The sequence below is a fragment of the Limulus polyphemus genome, unplaced genomic scaffold, assembly GCF_000517525.1.
Source record: "Limulus polyphemus unplaced genomic scaffold, Limulus_polyphemus-2.1.2 Scaffold3482, whole genome shotgun sequence".
In the NCBI taxonomy this organism is placed as follows: domain Eukaryota; kingdom Metazoa; phylum Arthropoda; class Merostomata; order Xiphosura; family Limulidae; genus Limulus; species Limulus polyphemus.
The window spans coordinates 32,397-45,155 of NW_013669092.1; the positions used below are offsets into that span (position 1 = coordinate 32,397).

Sequence of the window (12,759 nt, forward strand, 5' to 3'; positions counted from 1 at the left end):
ACACAAGTTTATCTTTCTAAATACTGAATCATATTATTATTGTTATGAACTAAATATAAAATTACCCTAAATTATTGAACTTAAAACTACTAATTTAAATGCAAAAGAATATAAAAAATCACAAACTCTTTCAGTTCAGAGTGCTAGGCCTAATTCATGTAAAAACCTTGTACTTGCCACTCGATAACTTTTAACCCTAACAACCGTGGATCAACTTCTTTCCTAAAAAAATATATCTATTTTGAGCTGATTTTTCAATATAATGATTAATATAAATATACATACTATACAGCATGACTTAAGCTACTATAGAAAAATAATAAAAGTCACATACATACCATGCAGTTTTTCCAGAAGTAAGTTTCTAAGGCTTATAAAAAGTACTATTGACCAATACTAAATACAACCTCTACATAAAACGACAGTTACAATAATAAGCACCACCCACATTCACATTGTAAAATCCAGAGAACAACGTTTCGTCATGTGCTTTGCTTATCATCCTATGATTTGTCAAACGTGGAATAATATGGTACTGAAATTGACACCTTTAACTAGGATTGGCTAAAAGTTTTACAACTGTGGTTTAACATGCCCAGATGCTGTTTTATAAAGAAAACAGACTAGAAAAAGGTTTAGATACCAATGATAGATGGCAGAACCAGTTCTGAAGTGAAAGGAAAAAATTTTTTTAATTTTGTAAAAAATTTTCTTCTTAGAGGACGCTTATTTATAGTCTCAAACATATTTTTGGATTTTTTTATTAAATTTCTCTTTAAACTTCATTAAATAAAATAATTTTGTACAAATAATTGTATGTTATGCTACTATTTACAAAAATAAAAGATAAATTTTCTATAATTTTTGCAATTCACAAATGTGATTTTGCCCTCATGATAAGACAAAATGACTACGGCAGGTAACGGGTTAAGTATCGTCACTGTGAGAAGGAAAAACTCGAGAATTATCAGTATCACCCTTCTGGTATGGATAGGTTCAATCCATATCAACACTAATTTCTGAAATGGAGTTCAGATTATAAAAATATTTTAAGATAATCTTTTACAGATGCCGTTTTATAAATTGAAATTACTAGAATATATTTCTTATAAACGTAGTATTTTTTGCTTAAATTTTAGATTAGAGCGCTTAGATCATCTTGCACAGAAATTCAAACACAAGGCTGATAATCATGAAGACTGGACAGAGGGAAAAGAAGAAATGCTAGAAAGTGAAGATTTTAGAAATTGTCGACTGAATGAAGTGAAAGTAAGTAGTGGATAAAATTATTAAACACCTTGCTTCTTGTGGTATGATGTAATTTGGTTTGTGTATAGATTTTCTGAATATAAGACTAACAAGTTTCTTCCTTTTTTGTTTTATCAATCTTATAGCTCTAGTGTCTCAATATGGCTGTAAAAATAATAGTTCATATTGTGGTAGTTAAAACATGTTCTATCTGTACTTACATTTTAACTAATCTTTTGCCCCCCAGTAGCACAGCGGTGTGTCTGCGGACTTACAGCGCTAGAAACCGGGTTTTGATACCAATGGTGGGCAGAGCACAGATAGCCCATTGTGTAGCTTTGTGCTTAATTACAAACAAACAATAACTAATCTTTCAAAACTTAATACTGTTCTTAATTCAGATCTCTTACAAAACCTGTCAACTGTATATGTGAGATTAATAATAGTTTAAGAATAAGAGATTATTTAAGAATAATTTCAAATTGATTTGTAAGAGTTGTATAAAAAACAAAGTAGTCGAAATAGTGCTCAAAAGTGAATAACATGACACTTTAGAATATTTCTCTTCCCTCTGATTCTGTCTGTCTTCAATGTCTCAAGGCTGCAGTATCGGATCTTTTTGCTGAACATGCCATCGAGAGGGTGTATGCCCTTCTTCAGGTTTGTCCTCTCATCTCTTTGTGGTCCTTAAGAAGACCCAGAGACTAGCATTTGGGGATCGACATATCATTCCAGTTGGAGAACTTCTTATCTCTCTGGTGGTCTTTTTCACCCAGTCTGTGGATGGCCAAGGTCAACATCTTGGACACCTTTCTACACATCCAGATTGCTCTGTCCTCCAGACGTTTCTACCATTCATCCATTGAAATCGAGTCTTCCAATTCTGTTCTCTTTCCTCTGACATATCACTGAAACCTTCTGTGAATATTCTAGATAAAGAAATTTCCCACTATTATCACCTGTTCAATTCTTTGCTGGAAGAAAAGGAAGAACTACAAAAATTTACAAAGAGAATCAATACATTCTTTCTTAAAAAGAATAACAAAACTCAGCTTCATACCAATAACACCAATTCAAAAAAAACATTCTGTCAGCATTCTTTCGAATCCTCTTTATTATCTTAAAGAAACTACCAAAGCACGAAGCAATCTACCAGAAAATATAAACATCCCCTTATCTCACAATGAATAGCTTAAAAAAACACTTCATCCTCTAATATGCTAAAGCCTTCTCAAAGTAACAAATCTGTTGAAAAATGACAGTGACCTCAAAATTCGAACAGGTAACAATGAACACTCCCCACATATCTCCAACATTGTTAATCTTTCAGATATAACTCTCTCAGGAGCAGAACTCGGTCTCCTTAGTAAAGGTCTTGACTTCTGCCCAAGTAAGAGCTATGTTAATGAGCCTGAACTTTTTTCTGACTTGCATGAATTATCTAGAAAACTAAGACTTCATAACTTGTTTCACAACAAACTCCACCCTACTGAACTTCAAAGAAAAGTCTTTATGGACACCTCCACCAAACAGAGAATCACGTTTAAAGAGTTATATTAAGGCAGTAGAAAATGACATAATACAGACCTTCAAATCTTCCAAGCAATGTCATAATAATAATATTAATCAAAGTGAAAGAACTGCTCTAAACAATATTAAATAGAACAACAATATCATAATAAAGCCAGCAGACGAGGGTGGGGGCTATTGTTATTCTTAACAAAGATTACTATATCACAGAATCTAACTGGCAACTAAAGACACATGATCCTACAACTCAGTTTATTAAGACCATTGCTGATAAAGTTAAATAACTTCTCCAAAACAATAAAATAAACAAAGAGACCTATAAGTGTTTGATACCCAGACAAACTTTTCCTGGTAGATTTTATCTCTTACCAAAAATACACAAACCAAGCAATCCTGGCCAACTCGTAATTTCTAACTTAAACATGGCTACTAAAAAGCTGTTCACTTTTGCCAACACATAAAATGTATTCCATAAAGGATACTACTCACTTTCTTAATATCATAGAAGATATTAATACTAACAGACAGTTGCCACCTGACAGTCTTCTTTGCACAATGGATGTTTCTTCCCTCTACACTAATATTTCACATGATGAAGGACTAGAAACTCTAAAGTCTGCATTAAACCTTTCTAACCCATCAGAATCTCAAACAGTAACTGATCTTGTCAGCCTGGTTTTGACTCTGAACGACTTCGAATTCAATAACGAACATTACCTAAGGTTAATGGTACTACAGTGGGTACCAAAATGGCTCCCAATTATGCCAACATTTTTATGGGTCATATTGAAAACCAACTGTCTTTTTAAACTAGCCCTGTAAAACCTGATATATGGAAATGTTACAAAGACGACACATTTTTCATTTGGACAGCAGGTCTTGAATCACTTAAAGAATTTATCTCATATAGAAACTCCATTCACAAAACAATCAAGTTTACCTTTGATTACTCGCCTACCCAAATTAACTTTCTTGACATCGCTGTCTTTTTAAAGGATTGAACTTTACACACCGTCTTGTACAAAAAACCTACAAACAAACCACAATACCTTCACTATAACAGTTGTCACCACACTCACACAAAATGGAAGATTACCTACAGTCAAGTTCTTAGAATAAAGAAAATATGCTCAGATGAAACAGACTACAGAAAATACATCAAGGATTTAAAACAAACGATGTTACAAAGAGGACATAAAAATACCGAAATCGACAGACAGATTGAAAAGGCTAACAACACTCAGTGGAAAAACATTCTAAAGTTTGAAATAGATTTCCTCTTATTATTACCTATCACTTTAAACTCAGAAACATTTCATGAATTCTGAAAAAAACATTTTCATCTTCTACAACTGAATAATTGCCTAAAACAGATATTTCCTGAAGTTCCTGTTGTCTTCTTCTGAAAAACCAGAACTCCAAAAGATATTCTTCACACAAAATTGAATTACATCCTGCCAAAAAATTGTTGTCAACCATGAAATAAGGCTCATTGTCAAACCTGCAAGTTCATAAAAACTACTGACTCATTTTCTGACAAGAATTCACTTGTGGAACACAAAACACCATTTACCTTATACAGTGTAAAAAATGCAATCACCAGCATGTAGGACATACACAAACAACTCTTAGAGAACATTTCAACAACCATAAATCTTCTGTTAACACCAAAAAAGATCTCACTGTTGGTCAACACTTTAACCAACCCTGTCATTCCATTAACAATGTTACTCTCATCAGTATTGAAACAGGATTCAAAACTAAAGCTGATAGAGAAATAAAAGAAGCTTATTAGATCACTAATCCAATCACTGATCAACCTTTTGGAATTAATCTAGATCCTGTAATCAGTGATCTCCGATCATTGGTTTCATCTCTGTCAGAAAAATAATATTTACTCTTATATATTCATATATTCAAGCTTTTTCTCATGACCACACAATATTTGGTACATCTGAATGTTTTCTTCAACTCTTGTCTCAACCAGGTTCAGCCTTCTTCTCATTCATTGTGACAGGTTCTTTCACTTTTGGGGATTCTGGCTTCCCTGTAGTCCCCATTCCTTTGGGGCATGCACACATGCACCTCCTCCATCGGACCTTGCAAGACCAATGGATTTCTTCTTGGGATCTGTTTTTTTCAATTGTGATTCTACCTTCCCTGCTGTTCGAGAATTATCTTTTTAGTTAGACCATGCCAATACTACATCTGGCATTCCTTTACCAACACCTCCAATCCAGATCTCCATCTCTGCACCAGTGATTCTCTCTTTGGTTGGGTCATATCTCTGAATGACAACATTTTGTCAAGCGATTGACAAAAGTTCACTCCACATTATTTTGCTCAAACTTCTCACTGTTTCTTGGGCATATTCCAATTTCCTACCTCTTTTGATCGATCACTTGTTCCAAGGCTATTTGCTTGCAGGCATTGGACCTCCTCTTCTGTACTCATTCTGATCAAACCTGTCTTGTCGCTTGTCATGTGCCAGGGGCTATGAGCCTTGTTGTAAAATGCCTTTTTTTGGCTGTACCACATTCTACCCAGGGAGTGATCCCTCCACACCCAGGTCTTTCATTGGGATTTCTCTCAGTTGAGCATGCCTCTGATGGACACCTTTGCCACCCCTTTCAACTCAAAGCTTCCTCTTTTCTGGTCCCCTGTTTCTCATCCTTTTTTGCTGCTGTCAGCCAGACCTGGTCTCAACGTTTTCTATATGCCTATCCTCCTCCCTCAGGTCCTTGCCTTGATTACCAACTCTCCTTGTCACATCCTTCTGCTGGTGCCTCTTTGGTTAGCTCAGCTTTAGTTTTCTTTGCTCAGCATCCAGAACCTCTTTCCTCTACCTAATGTCCCTTCTCTATTGCTTCAATTTCATACATCCCTTTTTCATCGCGGGATATGTCAGTCTGGATTCTCAAATTGTGTAGCTTTCTTCTTGTTCCATTCCTATTGTCCTTTCACTCTGTCTGCCAAAGACAGTGGCAAGGCTTTCATCATTGGTCGATCTTCCACTTCTTTCCTCCTGGCCATCCTATTGTGAACCACCTTTTTGCCTTCTTTACTTGACTTCATTTTGCCTTTCCCAATACCACACGATATTTTATCCCATGTCTTCTCCACTCTATTCTGCTCCTTCCTTCTTTACTTAACTCCCATGCCGGGCTGGGACCTTAATGTTGGTTTGCATGCTCTCACATGTGGCCCATTTGAGCCATTGGCTTCTTACTCAGTGTACCACTTTTCTCTCAAACGTATTTCCTCCTTTTTCTCAATTGTGGTCACCATCATTTGGATGTCTGTGTTATTGATGCTTCTTGCACCCTTTTCCACCACTTATACTCTCATCTACCCAGACTGGTCTTTCCTTCCTAAGACTTCTGCCACTCAAGAAAGTAACTGTACTTCCTCTCCTATCTCTCTCTCGCCTCTATGATCATTCAGATCCAGATCGGTTCCTATATCTTGTTTGGGCTGTTTGGTGTTACTTATCATGGACTTCTCCTTTTCGGGACCCCTACCATTGTCTATTCCTAGCCTGGGACTTCTCTACTTTCAACCTTACTGGATGGGTCCATCAACACCTCCAGTTGGTATTTTCTTCTCTGGGTATGGATGCTAGCAGACTACTTCACATTTCTTCGCATCAGATTTGTCACTTGTCTCACTCTCTTGCTTCTCATCTTTACTGGCCCTTGGACAAGATCCTCCAAGTAGGCATGTGTATGACTCCCCACACATTCATCGCTAATTATCTTAATCACCTGGCTGTTTCATCTCCCACAAGATTTCAATTTCCCCTAGTCCATATTCTTGAATTAACCCATCATCTTTGAGATGGGTAAGTATGCTTTCTTACTCCTTTTCTCTTCCTCCTGTGGCTGGTGTTGCCTCCCAAGGTATGCTTATTTCCTAAAATCTGCATTGGGCCAGGGGTAATGGAAAGTTTTTAAACTTATCCACCCTGGCTTTACCATTGCCCATTTCAAGATGGGTAATCATTGTTTTATACAAATGTACTCAATTGTATGATCCAGACTGTACCAATTCCATGGACTATCATAGAAAAAGCCTGCACCAGAGAAGTGACTGCTGACTTCTTTGGCTCATGCTTGCTTGCTTTTACAAATAGGGCTTTGCAGTCATCCATTCAGTTCAGTTAAAGAACGTTCTGGCTGGTGGTCTGATGGGGATCCAGGCCTTTCCAACATAAATTTTTCTACCTTTTCATTTTCAAGTGGAGCATGGAGAACTTGGCCACTTACCAATTCCTTGTCTCTTGAGCTGTGGACCATGGGGAGTCTCAGTTAGGCTTAGTTCAATATGATGAAAAGTATGTTGGTGGGGACACTATCAGTAAATTATGGGTCACCCCTGACACAACTGTGCCCTCCTCCTGCAGCCAGGATCTGTCCAGTAGAGTCAAGGTGAGCACACACCATTCAGTCTGATCCAGATCTAACCACTCTACACACTTCAGACTCTTTCACCTTTCCCTGACATTCATCTCAAGCAGAGAGTATACCCGCTTGAGAAGCGGTCTCCCATGGGTGTGCCTGTGTAGAGCTCCTGCTATTGGGCTTTCCCTTCGAGCATTTTGTAAAGGGAGCTCATCTATGTAAAATTATGCACTGGCCCCTTCACCACTTTAATGTGGGATTCTAGCATTTCTGTATACATAGGTGAATGATCTTGGAATTTAACATTTTCCTAATCTGAAAATGTATTTTCATTAGATATTCACCTCCCCACTTCTGATGCATCTTTTTTTCTTGCCTTATCTAAAAATCAAATTATCACGAGTGCAAATGCATAGGGGGAGATATTGTGTATGGAGGTTGTGTCACCCTTATTTTGATGGAGGGCTATTTTTGCACAATGATGTCATCACGCACCAGCGCAGCTCACATTAAACATGTGAATTTAGGCAGGAGTTAGCTCAAGGCATGCAAATGTAAAGGAAATATTATTTCTGTATGCAGAGGTGAGTATATATTGGAAATACATTTTCATATTAGGGAAGTGTTAACTTTAAAATGCTACAATTTATTTTCAAAAAATATGTGTAAACCTTTTTGCAGCATATTTGCATCATAATTTAACCTTGTATTCTTGTAGTTTTTCAAACACATTTTTTTCTACCTGTTTTGCTGATATTTTACATGTGGAAGTAATATAAGAAAGCAAAGTCCCTAATTAATGACCATATTCAAAAGACATCAAAATCATTAGGAAGAAAAACTATTTAACTGCTATGTTTATGGAAATGTTTCTAAGTTACATTCAGTGAATGGTGATTAAAGAAATTGATAATGTCAAATTTTTCAGAGTTGTGAGTTCTTGCTGTAAGTTTTTTGTTTTCTGTATTGACTGAAAGCAGTGGGATACTGTGTACTAGAAGCATAAGGTAACTTTGCACACATTAATTTTTATTGCATTTTTGAACTACATTTTTGTGTACTTTATTTTAATATTTCAGTATTATATTGTAAATGTGAAAATTACTATATGAGTGAAATGTACTTCTAGCTTCTAATGAGCATTGAAATTCATTAAAAGAATTTGTTCCATGAAACCTTATAGCTGTTTTGTCTAAACATCTAACAAACCTATACAATGATTGTCAAGTTTTTATAAGGTCGAGATTTTTTACAGTGGGTGTCTGTAACTTTTTGACAATAAAGTTGTACAATAAATGGAAACCTTATAGCTGTTTTGTCTAAACATAACTAATAAACATATACAATAATTGTCAAGTTTTTATAGGTCCGAGATTTTTTTTACAGTAGGTGTCTGTAACTTTTTGACAATAAAGTTGTACAATAAATGGAAACCTTATAGCTGTTTTGTCTAAACATAACTAACAAACATATACAATAATTGTCAAGTTTTTATAGGTCCGAGATTTTTTTTACATAACTAATAAACCTATACAATAATTGTCAAGTTTTTATAGGGCCAAGATTTTTTACAGCGGGTGTCTGTAACTTTTTGACAATAAAGTTGTACAATAAATGGACAGCACACAATCCACCTGTTTTAAAATAATGTATATATTCAAACAAGTCAAATGTATGTACAAAAATTCATTACACTGTTGTTTATCACAGTTCAATCTATAGCTTTAAATAATTCTCTTTTTCGTCAAAAGTCCACACAGTCTGGTTCAGTTACTTTAGAACCCAATTGACAAGACAAATTCTTCTTCTCTATCTCTGTTGTTACAGTACAAGCTGTGAAATGCACTTCAAAATCACCACTATAACTGTTGGTCACCACAGTTGTATCTAGAGTTTTAAATAATTGTCTCCTTTTCATCAAAGTCCACACAAGTGGGTTCAATTAATTTAGAACACTCTTTGACAAGACAGATTATTATTCTTTATCTCTGTTGTTACAATACAAACTGTCAGACTCACTTTAGAAATTGCCCATTATAGCTAAACTCACACGCAGGCTAACTTCACTTTTTATTTCACTTTCACTAACTTACTTCCCCTCTGTATCTGCATGTATTTATATCACACAACAGAAAAATTTAGAAATATCTAGCCCCCAAGAAACAACAGTATTAAACATGGCAAAAAAAAAACTTAGAAGCTTCAAGTAAAATGATGTCAACAATATTACAGAAGCCTAGTACAACAATTAAACTACATATACAATGTACGACTCATACAGAGTTATCTAACAAAACTTGTTATGAAAACTAAATAATCAGTTAGGTATTAGGTCACTAAATAATAACTCTTAAACTGAACAGTCTTGTATATCCAACAATAATAATGCTTGAAAAGTTTTTTTGTTGTGGAAAACTTGAAGATAGCTTTTATATGCGGAAACATCTGTTAGCTGAATTCTTGCACAGATTTTAAAATATAAAGTTGATAAACGGAAACATCAGCACAAGTAGATATGTAGATCTTGAAAGTCGAGTTGTTCAAAACTTGAAAATAGTGTTGATAACTGGACCAATTGTTGTTGGTTGAGATGTTGCAAAGGAAATATATGCTGAAGCTTTCTGCCAAACACTAATCATAGCAGAACCATCTGGAAAATGATTTATAGGAAATAGCACAGCTTATAAAATGAGTCAGATCAACGTAGGCCAGTAAGGCAATCACTGATTGGCATGTTCTTTAGCCAATCAGGAAATGTCACAGACCTACTGGAGGATGTGTAGATTGTATAGGAATTCTTTTTGGCAGCAAAGGACAGGTTTATGTGTTTTAATAAAGGTGGCTTCTAAAATATAGAGATGAAAGGTTGACAGACCATTTGCAATAATTTTAAACCTGCTATCGGTGTATTTGTCAGCATAAATCGGGTTCACTGGTAAATGCTGGCCAATCGCTGATTCACATTTTGGTGGTAGAACTTTTGTTTTACAGGAGCGACATGGTAAATTCTTTACTTTCACACTTTACTTCTTATGGATGTGGGTACACGTTGTTTAATTCTATCCTGCAGTCTTTGTGAAGTGCGACCTACGTACCAATAGTCGCAGTGGCACGAGAATTCATAAATAACCATACTTTTCTGTGTTGTAGGTATCGCATATTTGTGTGTTGCAGGCAACAGCTTAAGTGTGGAATAAGCACAGTAGAGGTTCACTGCAGGAAAACATTTAGTAATGGCCGTTATCAATTGTTTTTCAAATTTTGTTGAAATATTACCAATCCATGGTAGTTTTAGGTAAACATGACATTTGTTAGGACCAAGTTTTGATTAGTTGATTAGCTCGCACTTTTCTTTGAAGTAATTTGATTGATGACATTTTCTGGATACCTACTTTTTAGTAAAACAGTTTTAATTGTCTTCAATTCGAAATCTAGTTTAGATTTTGAACATATAACTAGAGCCCAATGGACTAAAATAGCAATAAGAACTTAATTTTCACGAAACACTAGAAATATTTAGACGTTCAGATTATATCCTAAATCGAAATTTTTTTTCCTGCAAGTTTCATTATAAAATTTTGGAATGCTGTATTCGCTAATAAATATATGCTTCGTGCATACAGCTCAACATCAAAATTTGGTTGTAAATGTCGAGCAGGAATCTGTTTTACATCCACGATGATTGTTACGAAACTTATACTGTAATGTTTGAAACTTAACGGATTTTTCTTCCATGATCCAATAAACGCATCATTATCAACACATCCTATAAAAAGACGTGTAGGTCCTTGACCTAAATACGCATTATTGATAGATGCTTGTAAGTTTCTCTCGGGAATTGAAACGCTTTGCACACTATATATTTCAAATTATATTTAGCTGTTCCTTCTGAAATGCTTTAGCATGTGACAGAACGACTGATGAGCTTAACTTGACTTTTCTAGCATAGATAGAAATGTGTTTTAGTACAATTTTGACACTCAATTCATCGTTTGACATAATACGAAACGAATCTTTACTTCCTATGAGTCAGAGTTGTAAAATTACAACACCAGCATGAACTTGTTCTTTAAAAAGATATCACAATGTAGACGGCCAATCATATCGACTGTTTGGCTATCACGTGTATCTATGGGTCGGTCTTTGATTTCATCATCCTCACCATCGTTAAAATTGAGATCGTCAAAATTATCTGCTATGTCTTTTATCCACACGGACAATGTCAAATGACTTATCATAGCTTCACAATTATAACTTAGTAAGGTTTCTATGTAGGCCTTATATACATAAAGGTTGTGAGATGAAGAAATCAGTTTGTCATTCAGGTGTACATCCACTTGAGAAAATAGAGAATGAAGTAACAGGTGCAGAGGTATCTTCATCCTTTTTTATGTTGTTCCCATCTGGTTTGACAATATTTGCCTTTATATGAAGATATGATTGTGCCAGTTCTAAATATTCATCTTCTAATCCCGATATAAAGAATTAGATGGGTCCTCTGTCAGTCACTAAAGATAGCAGATTCAGTCCACTGCCCTTCATCATGGTTTGTGTAGGAGGGAGTGAAAACAAGTCTAACTCAGACTTTGTACACTGACAGGACTTTTCACGTGGTAGAAGAGTCATGATTACTTGTCAAAAAAAGTCTGGAGACGATGTTCTTCGTCTCTTAGTTTTAGCTATTCTGAACATGGGACCTTTCTGTTTCTTTTTTTTATTACATAGAATATCTCGAGCTAGATTAGCTAAAGGGTTTCCTTGTATGACATCTGATGCTAAATTTATGTCTGACTGAACAGCTTGTTTTCCTAAAGCTAATGCTCCTTTTTTCAGAAATGGTAAAGCCGAACAAAACAAGTTACTCAAAACATCTCCCAATCCATGTTCCCATTGCCATTGACTACCTGCATAATAAGGTAAACCGTTTCCCAATCCATGTTCCCATTGCCATTGACTACCTGCATAATAAGGTAAACCGTTTCCCACTTGGTAATCGTCATATGCATCATTGACAGTTGATTCTTGATCGTATAGGAACTCTCATGATTGCCGACGATGGAGCATTATGATTACGTTTCCTTGTTCAAATGAGATAGGTCGACCAATGTCGTTCCTTATATCGGTCTCTTTACTCTGAATATGTTGCTTAGAAACAGGTCTGTATTAAAGATTTGTAAATGTTTCAGTAATAATGTCTTCATCTTGACCTTTAACTTGAATGATTCATATCAGTGATACATATGCATCACCAACAATACTAGGTTCCACAATATCTAAGTAAAAATAAAGTGAACAAAATCCACCATACATGTTAACAGTATATGGAGCTGTAATGGGCTTTTTTATCGTGTGATTATTATCAAATACAAATATAACTGATAGTACAGTATCGAGTGTTATAAAGGTTCCATCATTTACGTTCACGCTTACTTTTCGGATGAATGAATCATAAGTAAATATAAGTTCATTGTTGGGTTTAGAAAGTGTATCTTCTACTTGGTTTAAGATTCTAATTAAATCTTCAGGTTCTTTGTAATGACCTGGTTAATATAATTTACTATGGTAATGTAGCGAGAGTTTG

General features: G+C 35.3%; 1 protein-coding gene across 1 annotated transcript in view; it reads left to right on the forward strand.

Annotated features, from left to right (window-relative positions):
• The window catches only part of LOC106469432 (alpha-actinin-like), a gene marked incomplete at its 5' end in the record, with an annotated part of 80,226 nt that overhangs the window by 30,973 nt on the left and 36,494 nt on the right, over positions 1–12,759 (forward strand). The window contains one exon of the mRNA XM_022397948.1: positions 1,140–1,269. Coding sequence (XP_022253656.1) covers positions 1,140–1,269 — 130 coding nt within the window. The remainder of the gene's footprint in view (positions 1–1,139; positions 1,270–12,759) is intronic.